Source organism: Toxotes jaculatrix, chromosome 13 (genome assembly GCF_017976425.1).
Source record: "Toxotes jaculatrix isolate fToxJac2 chromosome 13, fToxJac2.pri, whole genome shotgun sequence".
Taxonomy (NCBI): domain Eukaryota; kingdom Metazoa; phylum Chordata; class Actinopteri; family Toxotidae; genus Toxotes; species Toxotes jaculatrix.
In genome coordinates this window covers 5041955-5060087 of record NC_054406.1, presented here as the reverse complement: position 1 = coordinate 5060087, position 18133 = coordinate 5041955, and the positions used below count along the sequence as shown (strand labels likewise).

At 42.9% G+C, this 18133-nt stretch overlaps 2 protein-coding genes across 3 annotated transcripts; both read right to left on the bottom strand.

The window, feature by feature from the left end:
• Positions 1–871: 871 nt before the first annotated feature.
• tfap2e (transcription factor AP-2 epsilon) lies at positions 872–12896 on the bottom strand. Of its 2 annotated transcripts, none has more exons than XM_041053562.1 (7): positions 12746–12896; positions 9988–10431; positions 7701–7755; positions 4633–4864; positions 2677–2795; positions 2013–2151; positions 872–1133 (listed from the first exon to the last, which is right to left on the bottom strand). In XM_041053562.1, the coding sequence occupies exons 1-7, from the start codon at positions 12782–12784 to the stop codon at positions 872–874; spliced, it is 1290 nt and encodes a 429-aa protein (XP_040909496.1). In that variant the 5' UTR covers positions 12785–12896. The 2 variants fall into 2 exon arrangements, with proteins under 2 accessions (XP_040909496.1, XP_040909495.1); XM_041053561.1 differs by lacking the exon at positions 12746–12896 and adding an exon at positions 11902–11938.
• An 832-nt stretch (positions 12897–13728) lies between these two features.
• ncdn (neurochondrin) lies at positions 13729–18099 on the bottom strand. The gene is made up of 8 exons (XM_041052721.1): positions 18042–18099; positions 17602–17825; positions 16170–17229; positions 15912–16081; positions 15468–15706; positions 15130–15345; positions 14874–15016; positions 13729–14644 (listed from the first exon to the last, which is right to left on the bottom strand). Exons 2-8 carry the CDS (start codon positions 17809–17811, stop codon positions 14229–14231), a joined length of 2454 nt encoding a protein of 817 aa, XP_040908655.1. The 5' UTR covers positions 17812–17825; positions 18042–18099; the 3' UTR covers positions 13729–14228.
• Positions 18100–18133: the final 34 nt, after the last annotated feature.

Below are 18133 nucleotides of genomic sequence, written 5' to 3'. Positions count from 1 at the left end.
ATTCTTTAATAATATATTACATTTATGCCGTAATACAATAATAATAATAATAATAATAATAACAACAGTAATAACATTAATAATAAACAGACACAGAAAGTACAAAATGATTTGTGTTATTTTTTTTTTAAGTTACCAACACGCAGTACTTCAAAATAAAAGAAAAAAAACAAATCTCCTTTAGCTGCCTTTGACTCCTCTTTACCCCGCTGCTAGAGAACCCAGAGAACTCAATTTCCCATGACCACCCACTAAGAAGAACTACATATGGAAGCTGTGCTTGTCCAATCAGGTGGAGTTAAAAGTCTCCCAAAGTTCCAGAGGAGCAAAGAGCAGGTTGTTGTCTTGGATATGGCTTACGACACTTCCCAGATGAGTTCAGTCCAAAAAAATGTGCGTTCGTGTGTGTGTGTGTGTGTGTGTGTGTGTGTGTGTGAGAGAGAGAGAGAGACTGATGAAGGCAGGGGCTCTTAAAACACAGATAAAGGTGACGTATTTAAGGTGACGTAAGTAAATAAAAAGAGGGTAAAAATCGTTAAAACCAAACTGCCATATGTGGGAACTCATCCTGAAGAGATGTTTTGTAGACGCCATCATGACACAAACCAGCTACTGAGAAGAGAGGTCCATGCGTCATTTTGAGTGAGGTGGTTGTAGACACATATTACAGTACAGATATCATCATAAACCCCGCCTCCTAGATGAGAGGGACCGCAAGGGTTTCTGGGAGGTAAAAGTCTCAGTTTTTTATCCTGAGGGCGAAGGTAAAGACGCAGAGGGGCACGAGTCAGTCTTTTCCCCTCTTTTATCTTCCTTTCTGCCTCTCATCCATCTATCCATCCATCTGACCACACATCTGTCTGTTCTCCCTCTATTTGCGGTGCTTCATCTCCTTGTCATGGTGGCTCTTCCCTCCGCCCTCTCCTTTGTCCAGCATTTTGATCGCCTCCATCAGGTAGCTCTGGAAGGCGGAGAGGGCAGCGCAGATGGCAGGGGCTCCGAAGCCGTGGGTGAGCAGGCTGAAATGGGTGAGGCTTCCCTGGACGCCGGGCTCCAGGCAGGGGGTGGGTCGACTGCCGCCCAGTGGAGAACGGTCCTGGGACATGAGGTCCACAAACTCCTTACAGATCTCCCTGAGAAGAAACGAGATGAGGCGTCAGTTTGTTGATTTTTGGTAATAGAGATATTATATTTCAGCAGTGACAAATTAGGTTTAGTGTCTGAAATTATTCAAGCCAGTCTTCAGAAAAAGGAGTTCTGGAAAAATCAACTGTTACAAGCAAAGTATGTAAATATGAGTATAACATACTCATACATACTATTTCCATTCAGTGATTTTGAATATCTAAGAATTTACATCGAAAGTGCAACTATAAAAGAAGAGAAACCAAAAGAGATGTTTACCATGTGAAATTCAAAACGTTTGTGTTTGTGGCCACAATGTAGGTTTTTGGCTTCTGTATCAAGCAGCAAAAACTGGCACCTTTCTTTTCTCTTTTTTCATGAGAATCGGGAACTATCAAAGAACTGAAGCATTCAAATGTATTTCTCCCCAAGTGATTTAGCGAGCGGCGTGGCAGGTGATCATAAATAATTTCACTTCAGACTAATTTGACCTGTATTAAGCACTGAGCTGGTACACCGTGGTATCAAGCACTAATTACCTTTAGAAAGAAAAGCTCCCAAAAAACAAATAAAATGAAGTTGAAACAGTTGTGTTTCGAGCATAAAAGCCAAAGATTTAAAGCACCCAAACTCTCAAATGTGAAAAATGCTGCATTTTTGTGTCTTACTTTCCAATAGATTGAATTTCTTTGGGTTTTGGGCTGTTGGTTGGACAAAAGAAATGTAATTTGAAGTTATGAGTTTTCACAAATTTCTAATGATTTATGCATAAAACAATTAATGGATTATTTGGGAAAAATAATCTGCAGATTAAACCGCAACAAACAAAAAAAAGAATTGTTATGGCTGTGGACTAAAATGTGGAGAGGCTGGGATGAAACACTCACTTGGTGGCGAGTAGCATGCTGCGCCGTGTTGGGAGCTGCTCGGGTTCGCTCTGCCTGCACAGATACTCAGCTGTGGCTCTGGCTGGAAACTCTGTCTCACACACATAACCGAAGTCCCGCGCCAGATGGACGGCCTCACCTGGAGGAGGAGGAGGAGCAGGAGGAGGGAGAGAGTGAAAGTGTGTCTAGAGCAGAAAAACTAGCACAGTAAAAAAGCAACACTCTTCTGCGTTAGTTAGGCAAAAAAGCAGCTTATGCTTCTGTGTGTGTGTGTTTTCTTTAAGAGTCAAAGGTCAGTGCTCCAGTTTAACTTTAAAATCAAATAATTATCCATGTAAATGCTTTTAAATGATACCCAATTGACTGGCGTAGCCACTCAGGTCAGGTCAGGTCAAGAGACAAACTCTACAGCCATTTTTCTCACTTTCACCACTCAAACAGTTCAGTGCTCTTTGGCTTTGTGAGGCAGCCGCAGCTCCAGCTTTTCAAGCGACGCCCTCCGCTTGTGTGTGCGCACTCACGCGCGCAGCCATCCGTGCCACGACTGTTTATTCATGTCTGCTCATGCGAGGATATTTCTATGTGAATACGTGTCTCTATCTGTCAGGATATATGCAGGTCACTGTATGTGCATGTGTGTGTGTGTGTGTGTGTATTTCCCTACCCTCCACTAGAGATGTTAGGAGAGTGACGTTGGCTGCCTTGCGTCGCCCGGCGGGCAGGTTGAGGCCAATCTTCTCCAGACGCTCTCTCAGACAGCGGCCACCATTCTTTGACTTCGCCCTGAGGGGGGACAGGGAGACAGAGAGAGCAGTTTTTAGGAGATGGTTCTTGTGTGTGTGTGTGTGTGTGTGTGTGTGTCCTACCCTGTGTCTGTTTGCCTTTATGAGTTTTGTTGTGGTGTGTTTGTGTGTGCCTGTATCTCTGTATTAAGTCTATGGCGAAGAGTGTGTGTATGAATTTGTGTGTGTGTGTGTGTGTGTGTGTGTGTGTGTGAATGTGAAGCTGAAATCTCCCTATGTTCCCTGTCAGAACTGATAGTGTCTCGTATTTTTCTGTTTTTTTATTTGCCTTTTATCCTCTGAGTTTTTGTTTTCCTTTCCTCTGCCCGGTCTCATCCCTTTATTTATTCCTATCCATTTAAATTTAAGAAACTATCAACATTTATTGGAACAGAAACATTCCTTGACGTTTATATGACAGGCAGCAGTGGCAGAAGAAATATTCAGACCTTTTACTAAAGTAAAACTGTGAGAAAAGACGACAGGAGGAGTTATGCTTTCAAAATCTTTTTTAAGTCAAAGTACAGGAATATTATCAGCTAAATGTACTTGAAATATCAAAACTAAAAGTAGTTTTATATGAATGTATTTATGTAATGTAAGTGATAACTGATCACAATCTCAATTTTCTAAGTATCCAGTAAACAACCATAGCTGTTAAATATCTGCAGTGGAGAACAATGTTCTAAAAAGTGTAAAGTAGCACTAAATAGAGATGCTCAAGTTAAGTGCAAGTACTTCAGAATGACAGGCAGTGATGTACTGTAATCGAGGAGGGACTTTGTTTGTAACATTTACTCTTTAGATCTTTTAATTACGTCCTCTTAAAGTACTTCAGCCTGACACCCAAATCATAAAGTTGTTCTCTTGCCCTGAGGCTGTGGTTCATTAAACCGCATCGCTTCTCTTGTGATTTAGTCCCATGACACATTGTATTGAGTCCTCAGCCCCGGCCCTATAGTTAAGTTAAAGTGCTCTTATTCTGAAATGCCTCACGGAAAAAAGGACAAAAAGGTCATGGGGTGTGGAGGACATGGTTAATAGCAAAGGACATTTACACCAAGAGCCTATCAGGAAGTGATCTGCATCCCATGTTTAATGTGCAAATTTTTTTTATTTTTAGACATAAGTTCATCAATGTCGTATCACTACTGTTACATTGACCAAAACAAATTATGGTCAACATGTTTTGGCAGCACTGCACTCCCCTGCAGTGCTATTCTGTCAAAGTCACGACTGCATTTCCCATAAATGCTGGTTCTTGTCCATCCAACATGATATCAAGAAAAAAAAAAGTTTTGTGCCTCAAAGCAGTAACTATGTGCAGTAAAGCAATAAGAAAATTTTATATACTTTTTTACTGTAATGCAAAAGTTTAAGAATGTTCCAGGTCAGTGTGCCATGGACCTAACTATACTTAGTTCCAAGTTTAGCTATTTTACTTGCTTGCGAATCTAGTTAATTCAAACTCTCATGTGTCTCTACAGTATTAAATATCAATACATTAAATGTTAAATTGGAACAATTTTATCTTGAATTTCCAAAACGTATATTCAGCCTTTTTTTCCAATGAATGAAAGAGAGATATTGTACGCTGCTAAATGACAGAATGAGTCGCTGTCAGGCTGCATTCAAGTTATTTAAGGCACTGTTTCTCAAACTTTCAGCCTTGTGATCCTTTGGGGCCAAACAATGTCTGCTCAAGACTCTTTGTCAGAGGTTCCTGTGACAGTTCGAGCTGCTAGTTTTTAGAGACCTCGATAAGTAAGAGTCTCCAGTTCTTCATAAGAAAAAAAGTCACATTAGGCTGAGAATCAGTCTAATAGCGGAGGACTCACCTGCGGAGGACTCCACCCAGCAGAGACGCGTTGAGGCACTCAGGTGGGGAGAGGCGTCGCTGCACCTCCCCGACCGTCACCTTGTATTTGGAGGTGGAGCTGAGCAGCGAGAGGCGACCCGGGACCGAACAGAAAACCTCGGCCGGGTTGGACACGGATCCCATGCCGAGACCCTCCTTACCGATGGACAAGGCTGACAGGGATGAACCATTCAGCTTGGACGGGATAGGAACTGTGGATAGATGATTAAGAAAAAAAGGGAGGAGGGAGAGGAGAGGAAGGAAAAAGGAGGACGAAAATAGAAAAAGAAAGTTTTAGTTTATTTGCATACATACATGAGACACTTTTAGGCTATTTGCATTATTTGTTTTTTGAAGTGACAAAAGACAAAAACGTGAAAATCAAAGCAATGAAAAGTTTAACAGCGACAAAAACAGGATCCAGAGAGAAAAAAAGGAGGTAAACGATGAATAAAGATCATGAGTCCTAAACATATGTCTTGTGTAATGACAATAGTGTTGTGTGAATGACTGTGTGACAGCGTGCTCCTCCTCCTCCTCCCCCTCCTGATTAATCTATTCAGTGTAATATTCTCCCCTGTGTCAACAGCTCTAATTCTGGAGTGCTGCTTGTTGATTCTGTTGTTTAAACTGCAGGTGGTTACATTTCAGCTGCGCATTCTCAAATAGCTTTATTTCACACCTCGACGAGCTCAATTTGTTCTCACCTTTCTGCACTGTGCTAAACTTTTAAGACTCTGATGAGCTTTTCTGCCTGCCTTGTTTTGGAGGAGGAGGAGTTATGGGAGGAGGAGTATGGCATTTTACTGAAGCACAAACCAGATTTGTTTTTCTGAACTTGCAGCACATTTTAAGCACAATCTTTTCTTGATTTAAACTGGCACAGAGACCAGTGTCTCTGTGTTTGTCTTTTCCTTTTTGATCAGTTAGATCATCCTGTAAAGTGTAAATTTGTGTTGATGAAATTAGCTTTGGAGTCTTAATCTAATATCATAAATCCATTAAATCTACATTTGTATGGGCAGAAATCCTCTAAAATCAGAGCATTGAGAGGAATCAACCCCTTTGTTTATTTCTACACTTGAGAACCACATTTCCTCAGCGACACAAATAAAAAATAGAACATTAGAACGATGACAAAAAATGATAGATGATAAAGATGGGGAACAACATGCAACAAAACTTGCTCGCAATTATAGCAATCCATAATTTTGTATAGTATGTTTTATCAGCAACATGTGCCTAAATCTGAAAAAAAGTCTCCTTTCTCAGTTTCTGTCTCTCTTTTTGTGCTTTTTATCCCAGTCTTGATGGCTCTGCAATTTTCCCTATTTAAAAGGAAATATTATCTGTTCAGCTGTACTCTGGGACGCCGGCTCTCCCCTCACACTCTCTGGGCGGCGGGTGGCCGCTTTGCGACACCCTGCTGAGCAGCACAGATTCCCCAAACTGAAAAAATCTCTTCAAATCCCCTCATTCACAACCAGCCGATCATCCAGCCGGGCCAGGCCACAGAGAGGCAGAGTTTCCTCTAAAGCTCTCTCTCTCTCTCTCTCTCCTTTGTCAGCTGTCTGCCCCTCCCTCTCTTTCTCTTTTTCTCTTATCATCCCTCACTCTTTCTTGTGCCTCCCACTCTTCATCTTCCCCCCCTTTCCTTTTCTATATCTTGTCTCGTTCTCTTCTCCCTATTGTATTTTCTTATTCACGAGGGTTTTAGGTTTGCTCTGCTATCGTTCTGTAAGTGCTTGCCGGGGAGAGTCTCGCTGTGGTAATTGATCAATTCTAAGCGTTCGGCAAACAAGTGGAATCCCTGTCACTTCATCAAATGGCTGCTGGTTTGCAGCAGCAAGATTCAAGCAGTTTGAATCAAGCTGCAGATGCACAAAAACTCCTCCTGTGGGACCTGATCTGGAGAATTACATCCCTATTTTTGTGAAAACTTTATGGCATGGAGGGGTTTAAGCCAGTGAAGTGTTTGGATGACTGTAATGTTTTGAATTCGGAGGCCGAAGTATGTTCAAAATGTGAATGGATGTTGTTCATGTGGCGTTTCAGTTACAACATTTAATCAGTCAGAAAAAGGAAAGAAAGAATTCACAATTTTTCAGTTTTCTTTACATAAAATAACAAGTTTTGAGGAAAACGTGATAGTAATTATTCATTGAGGTTCTTCGTTTAAAGGGAATTTTAAAAAATACACAGCATCGACCATGTTTAAGTGTTATTTTATAAGCAAATGTGCATTTAATTTCATGCTGTCAGTCATTTTACAACACAGCAGGTGTCATCTTTACCTTGTTTCGAAGCTAATCTTCACTTTTGTTTATGCACCACTACATACCCAAACAGGCCGTCTACTGGGGTTTTTTGGCTCAGTGAGATTTTCACAGTATCACACTGCACCAGCTACAAATCCAACTTGAATTTTCTAATCGTGCCCCTGTGTCTTCTGCCACTCAGAGTCGGTGATATTAGAGTGATCATACTCTGCAAATTTCCCCACAACTCCTCTTTTATCATGTTCCCCTCCCTTTTCTTCTCTGCCCCACTTCTCGCTCCTCTCCTCTCTAATCCCTCTCTCCTTCACACACACACACACACACACACACACACACACACACACACACACACACACACACACACACACACACTCTCTCTCTCTCTCTCTCTCTCTCATATGACCATGAACAGTTCATTAAGAATGTGTGCCTTTGGGGTGAAGTCTGCAGCTGAGTATTAGAGGACTTCTTGACTTCAAATGAAATAGCAAAACAGAATTATTTATAGTGTGTGTGTGTGTGTGTGTGTGTGTGTGTTTGTGCATGAGTGTGTGTAACAGTGAGAGAGGCTGGTGTTGGAGTGCCCCGAAACACAAAACCCCCTTCAGCATGTATAGCACAATTATATAGGTGCACACTTAGACACAAATGCACACATACACACTCAATCATCTCTCTCTCTCTCTCTCTCTCTCTCTCTCTCTCTCTCTCTCTCTCTCTCTCTCTCTCTCTCACACACACACACACACAGAGCTCTCCCACCTCTTACCTTTTTTAATGACAGAGTGGTCGAGGATGCCCAAGGCTGATCCTTCCTCCATTCCCTGTGTCAGACAGACAGACAGTCACTATCATTTATCAAGTGGCCTCACAGCCAACACACATACACACATGCATGCGCACACACACATATACACACACGCACACACACAGCTTGTCTCTCTCAGGCCAAAGCAAGATGGAAGGTCCAACATTTAGTTTTCCCTCACAGCAAATATGAACATAATCCATATCCAAGTAAATAATAAAATCTGTTACTCAGTGTTGTGCAAAATGAAAAGCAGGTGATAAACGATGGAAAGTTCTGACAGGTTATTTCACATCTTCAACAGTTTATTCTTATTTCCACGCAGACTGACAAAAAAAAATATGTTAACTCGGTAAAGCTGAAGCTGAACTGACGCTTCTGTAAAACTCTTAAAAACATGTAAAATTCTTAAAATCACATAAATGTATATTTTCATTTAGGGCCTACATGTGGCAAAAAGTTTGTTCATAAATCATTTCTGTATCAGAAAACTGGCCTTTTTAATCTAGATCTAATAAAAAAAATCAAAACAATTAAATTATAGAATTATGTATTATAATTTACACTGTTTAAAATAACTAAAAAGCTTTTTATACATTCAATGCATTCAATACTTTCCAACGTGAACATAAAAAAACACAATGATATTTTCTTTCAGTAGAGCCCAATTTAGAAAAATGTATCTGTAAAAAAAATTAAATATTAAATAATAATAATAATAAAAAAACAGCCTCTGCAGCTCACTGAATCAAAGACCACATTAAAGCCACTGCAATTTATTTGATCTTTTCATTCGCTGGGAATAAAATTGTCTTGCAGGGCGATTCTCGGATGTCTCCTTTGTGGTGAATTTATAAGAGGGTTGAAACGCGAAGGATATAATCCATTAATCAAATAAAGGTCCTTGTCAAGTGGGAGCGTTTAACAGTAACATGCCCGGGTTGACTCTTTGCCTGGCGCTGCTCTCCAACGTTTCTTCTCTATTAATGACCGTACAGATCAATTGGTCTCGGTGTGTTTTTCTGCGAGGAGGCAACAAACAGCGTCTGCAGCTGCACCTGCTGCAGGGAAGCTGACTGCTCAATAAACCATAGAAACTATTCTTCTCTCCAAAAAAAGAAAAAGAAAAAAAAAAGCCCTGCAGAAGGCAAAAGGCTGAAGAATGAGCAGGATCACTTTGTCTCTGTGCGAGACATCGGACAGTGCTGGATGGGCCAAATAATCACTGCTATTTATTTGGAAAACAAAACTTATAAACAAAACTATAAACTATATTTTGAAAAAGTGTCATTTTTTATAGGCTATAACTCACAAAACGTCAGGAAGGCTACGTTATATTTACGATAAGATTTCGAGTCATTAAGCTCTAAATTTTGGATAAACTCAAAACGCACTATTGGCCAAAAAAACTTCAAAACCGACATGCCATGTTAAAAAAAAAAAGCAAAAAACTTGTTCAACAGACTCAAAATTTACACTTGACAACGTGGCACTTGGCATTTATCATTCAAAATATGAACGGACTAACAGCTTTATACGTTTTTCAGTCACCAATATGGTATAAAAAAGAACATCTGGTTTGTTAACAGCTCATTTTAAACGTTTTTTAAAATAAATGTGGAAACTAATATTTCAGGCCTGATATTTTCTCATTATAATTAACTACATTTTTTTTTCAGTCTGAAACAAACAACGCGAATCTGTTCTTCTTGTTTAGATGTCAGACAGCAAAAGTGGTCATGTGAATATATGGGGAGATTTTTGTAAAATAGGCTAAAAGGCCTGCAGGTGTTTTGTTTTTTTTCTTTTCCAAAAACAAAAAATATAAATAACAGGTGGAAAATGATATTATTTATCATTAAAATGATAAATAATATATAGTAGTAGTATTAGTAGTATTAATCACATTTGATTAATGTGAACTGTTTCTTCATGAACTGTGGTGTCATTTGAAGGAAAGAAGGAAATGAAAGATAAATTGCCTTGAGGCCTTGTTGCCATCATCCATGTATGTTTTAAACATGAGGTCTTTTTTAACGCTTTTCAGCAAATAATGGATTATTATAAAGGAATTAAATAGAAAAGAATTGAAGAATTACAGATGTTTTGTTTGTTTGTTTCGTTTTTCGTGAAGAGTTTGTGGGCCCTTATCATCATGTGCCGAGTGGCCTTTACGCACGGTCTTCCCAGAGCGCACCTAACATCATCTAATCAGTTACGGGAAGGAAAAAACAAAAAGTCAAGTCACCTGAAGATCCTCCAGGCCGTGATGTCCCAGGTGCATCCCAAGAGGACCGTCCCCGAGTGCTGCAGCCCCTTCGCCGAGACCGTGGAGCAGCCGTGGAACAGCTGGATACTCCCGCCGGGGGTCGAGGCTCAGAGCCCGGTGAGACTGTGACAGGAGCCCCCCATCCTCGGAGCGCGACCTCTGCGAGTGCCATGCCGCTTGCTGATGCTGGTGGATAGAGTTGATGGAGGGGTATGGGTCTGACAGGTGGGAATACGCTGAGTCCTGGCTCTGGGAGTATGGCAGGGAGGACTGGGGATAGGGGGGAGGGAAGTAGGGAGGCTGGAAGTCAGAGGCCGGAGTGTGGCAGAGCGGGGGAGCCGAGGAGTAGGCGGCCTGGTTTAGGGAGGACAACTGGGAGAGGCGCCCACTCGGCGAAGAGCCGCTTAGTCCGTCTGCGCGGTCCTGTGGAAAATTAGAAAGTTTGTTTTACATCAGGAGCTCCATTTCAGTTATCAAACTGTTTCCCCCAACGGTGCAAAAACAGATCTGGCTATTTTATCAATGCCAGATAGATTCCAAAATTAAGAGCTCCGGAAAATGTACCGTTTTTAAGCATAAAGCACTGTTCAAGATCAGAAACAGTCCACAGACAAAGTCACAGGAGCGCAACCTCTTTAAAAAAAATAAAAAACAGTTTTAATTTAAAACAAAACAGCAGTAACACATAAATAAATGTATCTCCATTTCATTAGATAGCTGGAAAAAGCAGCAGCGCTTGAAGTGATGCGCACTGGCAGAAGACGCCGTTGGCATCGCTGCTGAACAGTGTCAGAAAGGTCACGGCCACCAAGAAGCTGCACAAAGGACAGGTAATGCACAACAATAACACGTCGCTCCGGGAGGATGAGGGGGGGGCATCTGTAAATAATCTGCCATCGCGTCAACAAATACACGCACTGATTCCCACAACTGAAAATGAAAATTTAAAAAAAAGGTTCATTCAGGCTGACAAGGCGCAGGAAACTCAATGTGGTTTTATTCTGACTTTACAAGTTTGACCCCTCATGTGAAAGCTATGACCTCGAACCACATTATGCGTAAAAAAAACATGTAGTCCACTAGCCTACATTTCTGCTCTCACACATCCTGGTGAAATTGGATTTTTTTAAAAAGCTGGGTCACCCAAATCAATGCTGTTGTGGTGGAACAATGTCCATTATCTGCCAGCCAAAGAGGGCCGAGGCCGGGTTAAAAGCACACACATATCTGCCCTACAACAACTACACTGTGCAGGATTGAGTTTCTCACTTTATTCCAACGGAGTTGAGGGTTATATTAAAATCTGTAAAACACAGTGACACTCCATTAGAAAGAGGACCATCCTCTGTCGCATGTCAGTCTTTGCAGTGCCTGGACACTTTACTGTCAGTCGGTCTCACTTGGTGTGACACTGCGCAGACAAAGACCATCTCCGCGGACAGATGCGCGGCACCGCTACTGTAAACTCCTTGTCAGACAGGCTCATTAGGAGCACAGTACGAACAGCTGACACGATTCTACTGGAGAGCAAAGAACAGGCCAGACTAACCAGAAATGTATTTATTCTAAGCCAATTTAAAAAACAAACAAACAAACAAAAAAAAAAAATCACCTAAGACCATTATTCTCTCCAAGCTGACAGTCGGTGCCTTGGGTCTAAAAATGTAACATATTCAGCATAAAGTCTTTTTCCTACTCCTTTATTTACTTAAAGCTGTTTTTTTTTTAGTTATGATGGTAAATTAAACACATGTTTTTTCATGTTTAGTCTACTGGCAATCCGTAAAGAAAATAAACTCCTTACCAAAACTGAGTTCCTTTAGTGATGAACAGACATCAGCGGCCCTCAACCCCCCCAAAAAATCTAAAAACACCAGTCTCTATCAAACTCACCATGGCCGAATAGGTGTGGATTAACATCTGGACCACTCTGGATAGCCCCAAATTTAAAATTCAACAGGATGCGCAGGCTTCCAGCGGCTGAAAGATGTCACCAAATGCTCTCCGAGACGTAATCCAGGCTGTTTTAACGGTCCATTAAACTCGAAGGTGTTATTTACTTTTCCTTTTCTCGCTGTTCGACGGAGCTCTTTACGCACAGATGAAAAGCTGCTGCCAGACACACACACGCGCGCACAACACACACGGAGTCCTCCAGCCTCTCCATGAGCGCACTACTTATAGGTTTTGCGCGCACCCGGCAGAATGAGGGGAGGGGTCGACAGGGTCCACTTCTCTTAAAGAGATATATTCATTCAATTACCGGTTGTTAAGCTTAATGTACTTTTATGTACATATATTTTGTTCTAAAGTGCCGTTTACGCAGCGAGTGACACTAAAATGTTAGTATTTTTATGTCTTATTTTTATATGTCTACTTTTTGTTAATGTAACAAAAATCTCATCTTGAACGTGAAGATCATTTTCTCAGATTTCTGACGTCTAAGTTAAGACTAAAGTCGTTTTTACGCACGAACATCCACCTCCCTTTATCCCCAAAATCTTGGGAGTTTCTCAGTTTTAAATTCCAAAGAATGTAATTTTCTGCAAATATGTCACCTGCTGAAATCCACACTGAATCACTCACAGCTTGTATTATAGACAATTGAATTATTTTCTGGATTCAAGCTCTCTTAAAACGACCCCCCATGATGATGGACTTCCAGATAACAGACCTACACCTGCTGAAAAAAAAAATGAACCACTCAAAACGGAAAACTCAGTGGTGTTTCTTTTACCTGCAAAATGTCGGTCTTGGTTCGGGATTTCCAGAGCATGGTGTTAGTGGTGGTGGTGGTGGCGCTCAGTCTGGGTGTCAAGCTGCAGCTGAGGGGTTAATGTGAAGAGGTGGATGGAGGCTGAAGGTACAGAGAGGAGTGAGTTAGTTTGAGAGACGATGCAGGAGTTTGTATGGATGAGTCAGAGAGAAAAGAGACGGGTGTTAGGGAGGGAGGGGGGGGGATAAAAAAAAAAAAAAAAAAGAGGGCGGGAGGTGACAAGAGTCGAGGAGGGGGTAGCTAAAAACTTTTTCACGGTTGGTAGCTGGAACATAGGATCAGGGATGAAGTGCTGAATAAGAAAAACATGGCTGGCCGGTGATAATCACAAGACAAAGGATCACAGATATTCTTCCTTTGAATCTACACATTACTTTTACTGATCCATGTAAATCTACTGCGTCATGTCCTGGTTTTTAGTTAAGTGGATAAATTCCAACCTGAGAAATTTCTGAGTAAAAATGTATTGGTTGTAGAAGTTACAGCTAAAGGATAACTGTAATAAGAAGTCACTGGTAAAAAAGAGAAAAGTATGAATAAACTCACGCCGTCCTTTGTTGACATTTTGCACGTTTTCATGTTTTAATAATCAATTTTAACTTAATAAAATGACCAACCGCGTTATCTACGAGCTAACAATGAAAACGATAAAAGTCCAAACCCAGAAAAGTGGCCTGAGGAAAGGAAGAGTGTTGGTGATCAAGAACTTCAGCACACATTAAGTCTGATTGCGCCATCTTGTGGCACTTGAGAAAAGAGGAAAAGTTTCTCTTGGATCATCGACAGTGAAGGAACAATTGTCCAGCTGGATACTGATGTAACTGCAGATTATTTTAACACTTTTATAATATTCATTCCACTGGTGAACCACTGGGAAAATGAACAATACAGTGGTCTGTAGGGTGAAATGGTCAACTCTTCTGTGGTAAAAATGTATGTACAACTACAGCTGAAAGAAAAAAAAACATTAAAGTAACACTGGCGACAAAGCTTAATGTTATCTAACAAAATATTCCTTTATTAAATGCATTTATATTTCAGCATTCACATGAAAGAAAACAGCTCATGCGTCTTTCTGTTCCAACTGGAATCCGCCTGGTTGCAAATGAACAGCTGCCCACTTTTCAGATTTATTCACTGATTCAAAAAGCGAAAACCAGAAGGCATTTTATTCTAAATTATCAGGGTACAATTACACTGAAAAAATAGGATACACAGAAACACACCATTTGCCCTGTTTTCTATGTGGGTTTGGGAATCTCTGGCTTTTCATGTCTTTACAAGAAAACGTTATCCATGTCAGATTGGTACGGCTAATAAACACACCAGTTTGGCTTCATTAATAGCTGTGCTTTTTTATTTTCACAGAGTGACTTCATTTTCAACTCCACAAGTTAAAAATACTCCATCAAAGAGCACATTGTCCATCAGCAGCAGTTTGGTTTCACTTCACTCCCACTGATTTCTTCAAGCTCCTCATACCGCTCAGAGCTCCTTTATCATTTCTCATCATCGTGTCTCCAATCTCCTGCTTACAAACCGTGCACTGCTCCGCCATGGCGCACAGAGCTTCCTCTAGTGCCTCCTGTGTGTGCTGGTCAGGCAGCGAGCTACACTGATCCAGCATGCTGAGCGTGTGTTTGAGCCAACCTTCCTCTCTGACCAAGGTGGCGATCCAGGGCTGAGCGCGGACGCAGCCTCCCAGAGCCTGTAAGCCCAACCTCCAGAGCTCTGCAGCCTCGTCCCAGCTGTCCTCCCAGCTGACGCTCACCTTAACCGAACCGGGGCCAGAGTCCAGGGCACCGCGGAGGAATCGGAGAGCTGAGGAGAAGAAGCGTCTCTGGCCTGCTTCCACAGATCCTGGAGAAATAAATGTTTCTGAATATGAGCCACCAATAACAGACATTTTGTGTTAATTTAAAAATGTCATAAAAAGAGTGTCACAAAAACAAGTTTGAGCAGAATTTATATACGGTCACATGATAACGAGAGTACAGAGAGCATTTGCTTGTGGTTAACAACTGACAAAGGTTAATGTTGCGACAAATAAAATGGTGCCATGCGTGTGAACAACCAAAACCACCCTCACCTGCAGGGGCTGATCTGAGTCTGCCAATCATTAGCCCCAAAGTGCAGTAATTTGCTGCAAGGACCAGGAGGTGGGGTTTATGCACCAAAACTGGAAGAGCTTCACTCAGAAGAGCCTCCAGGGTTCTGAAACATGGGTCCTTCCTAGAAAGCAAACGAAGAAACAAAAAACTGTTAGAAATACCAGTATGACTTAATTCTCTCCAAATAACCTGCAGGCTTCAGGTGAGTATTCTGCTTGCACACCAGCTACGTACCTGACTCTCTCCGGTTCTGTGACGGTGAAGTTGAGGAGGGCTGAGCAGGCCGTCTCCATGCTGGGATCTCTGCCTGACGCCGTCCCACTTTTCCCCTTGAGGGATGCCCAGCTCCGGGAGAGAAAGTCCACCAGCAGGGCCGGGGTGTCGAGTGTGAGCAGCACCTTCCTGGGACCTTCCTCTGCTGACAGGTGGCACAGAGCTGGGAGGAGATACCTGGAGAAAGGAAGGTGTTTCCTTGAATGCCAGTCCGCAAGAGCAGTAAAAACTCCTTGGATGTGTTGTTGTACATCTAACATTACCCATTCCTTCCTTCTGACATGTTTTATTATCTTTACCTCAGAGGTTCTTTGCCCGTCCAGGCCCCTTTCTCCTCAGAGATGGACACATCAGCCATCCAGTCAGAGAGGCCCTGCTCTGGGCTCTCACTCTGCAGGTGGCTCTGGGAGTAGCCAATCAGGAAAGGCAGCAGTCCAGTCACTTCCTCCTTCAGACAGGAAGTCTCCTCGGCCAGCCATGAGCACAGGGAACGGAACGTGGCGAAAATGAAAGGGTCGCCATATCGACTCGAATCAACCTGTGAGAACAGGAAGAGGAAGGGGGAGAGTGTTTTAGTGACTACACTCTGAGGAGGTTTGTGCTTTTACAGTACAAAGAACCCGTATTATTACTGGACAAATTTTCATTTTAGGTGCACAGTGAGTGATGACATTTCCAGAAGCAGCAACAAGAAACTAGTCGGGTATAAAAACCACCAACAGTAGCTCACGTCATCCTCTCACCTGTTGCAGGTGGTACATTACAGCGGAGAAGGCCTCCTCCAGCACCCCGAGGACCTGCCTGCTCTGCTGCAGGCTGAGTGAGGAGATGGAGCCCTGAGTGGGTGCAGCGGTCTGCGACAATGCCGGACTGCAGGCCTGCTCTATGGCAGCCTCCATGACTCGGTAACAGCCTGACAATGAGAAGAGGAGGTTTAAATGACGCAGGAGGTTAATCATGCGACAGCGCAATAAAACAGATGCTGTAACAGTAATTACTACCTGTGAGTGTGTGCTGCAGCTCTGGGCTCAGCTCGTTACCAGGCGGCTCCTCCAGGCCCATTCTGACCTCCACGCAGGCCCGGTTCACCAGTAAGCAGCAGAACTTTGGGGGTCCTACCAGTTCCCAGCCATACAAATCCAGCAGACATGCACTGAGGACCAGGATCGGCCTGATCTGCCTCGGTGTTAGCTTAGACTGCATCATGGGTCTCAATACCCCCCACAAACGGCTCACGACTCCCTTCAGCTCTTCCCTTTCCACTGTCACTCCTACTGGGGGGAGAAACTGCACCAACTGGGAACACATGTCCAGCCTGGCCTGGTCAGTGGACTGGCTAAAGTCTTTGGAGAGCCTGACCAGTAGAGAGAGGAGTTCTGCATGGTGTTTACTCCAGGCTCTGTCCTTGGTTTTACCTGAGAGGAGGCAACCAAGCAAGGCAAGCCCCCTCTCATGGCTAAAAGTCTGGTTTTGCTCCACGGCTTGGCACAGAGCAGGAACAGCACCCCTGCTCAGCAGCTGGTCAGGACCCCTGGGTAACGCACACACAGCTGTCAGAACCTGGTAGCAGTCAGCAGCCATGGCCTCATCAAGACCGGCAGATGGTGAAGTTTCTTCAGATGCTGATACTCCATTTGATGTACTGCCATCATCACCCTTTCGCTCGCTGGTCTTGCTCTCTCCTGCCACATTGGTAGGATTACTTTCTGGGCTCGTACTCTCTGCTGATTGTACTTTACTATCTGGACTCTGCCCCATCTCTCCAGCTTGGTTCTGGGCAGCCTGTTTTTGTTGGTTTGACACGGGACCGTTTGCTAAAATGCCCAGCAGGAGCGGTATGGTGGTGAGGAGCTGGGGATGGGAGGCCATGTCTGGGTCTGTGCTCAGGGCAGCCAGCAGAGCTGTGCCCAGTGAAAGGAGTTCATGTGGGGGTAAGCCAGAGCTCTCACTCCCTCTGACTGCTGTCACCAAAAGCCGAGCTGGAAGGTTGAGTCCCACGGCCTCGAAGATGCGTCTCAAGGTGGGTTTGTCTAGTTGACTTGCTGGGCACAACCGAGTGATCTAAGATGTAACATAAAATAGACAGTTATTCACGGCAAGGTGTGTGATTTATTCACAGTAACAGGGACATTGTTTCTGGAAAGAGGTGTTACTCTTCCTATTAAAACAGAAATCCCTGAGACAGCTGTCTCAAATCCAGGGTAGATAAAAAAGTCACACATGGGTAATGCAGAGGATAAACTGTACCGTTGCTTTGTCTTAAATTATTAGTGATTACAGATGGAGAAGTTATATACAGCAGAGCGGCAACTGCAGGACTATACAGCTATAAACCAACGTGGTTTCATGCTCAACTGCACAATCAACAACACAATCATGTATACACACGGTCAGTTACTTCATTGTAACTACAAGGATATGACTGACACTTACCAACAGAAGAGCAGCCAGTGTGTGGCTGTCATTTTTAGCATGCCTGAGTGAATGAAGACACCTCTCCAACACCTCTCTCTGGGCATCCGTCAAACCACCTCCACCTCCTGCATCCCTGTCTGAGCCTCCTCCGCCTTCTCCTCCTCCCTGCTCCTCTTTTCCAGGAGGCTGGCTGCTCACGACAGGTGTAACGTCGGCGCTGTCAGCCATTGTGACCTTGGCGACTGAGAACCCAAGAGAGAAATAAAAAGTAACGTTAAGCAAACTTTAAAAGGTTGATTTTAAAATCATGCCATTAGCTCCACAAGGCTGGCGGCAAAAAAAAAAGAGGAGCATAAATGTAACGATTTTCAGTTGGTTTGCTGAGTCTTTTAGCGCAACTGTCTGCGACCATTTAAGATCTAAAATTTGAATTTGTTAACGTTCATAAAATAACTTACTTTATAGACAACCCCACCGCGCGGGACAGCAGCTCGTGAGCACTCCTGCGGAAGTACACTGTCAAAATAAAGCTACAAGAAACCAATGAAAA

What these genes read in the sequence shown, in the direction of transcription:
- ncdn (XM_041052721.1), bottom strand. Translation starts at nt 17,811, where the DNA reads ATGGCTGACAGCGCCGACGTTACACCTGTCGTGAGCAGCCAGCCTCCT. An exon ending in CACTGGCTGCTCTTCTGTTG is followed by an intron (nt 17,230 to 17,601) that starts GTAAGTGTCAGT and finishes GTTACATCTTAG; the next exon opens with ATCACTCGGTTGTGCCCAGC. An exon ending in ACAGAACCGGAGAGAGTCAG is followed by an intron (nt 15,017 to 15,129) that starts GTACGTAGCTGG and finishes TTTGCTTTCTAG; the next exon opens with GAAGGACCCATGTTTCAGAA.
- tfap2e (XM_041053562.1), bottom strand. Translation starts at nt 12,784, where the DNA reads ATGCTCTGGAAATCCCGAACCAAGACCGACATTTTGCAG. An exon ending in CCAAGACCGACATTTTGCAG is followed by an intron (nt 10,432 to 12,745) that starts GTAAAAGAAACA and finishes AATTTTCCACAG; the next exon opens with GACCGCGCAGACGGACTAAG. An exon ending in CCTAACATCTCTAGTGGAGG is followed by an intron (nt 2,152 to 2,676) that starts GTAGGGAAATAC and finishes CTCCTCCTCCAG; the next exon opens with GTGAGGCCGTCCATCTGGCG.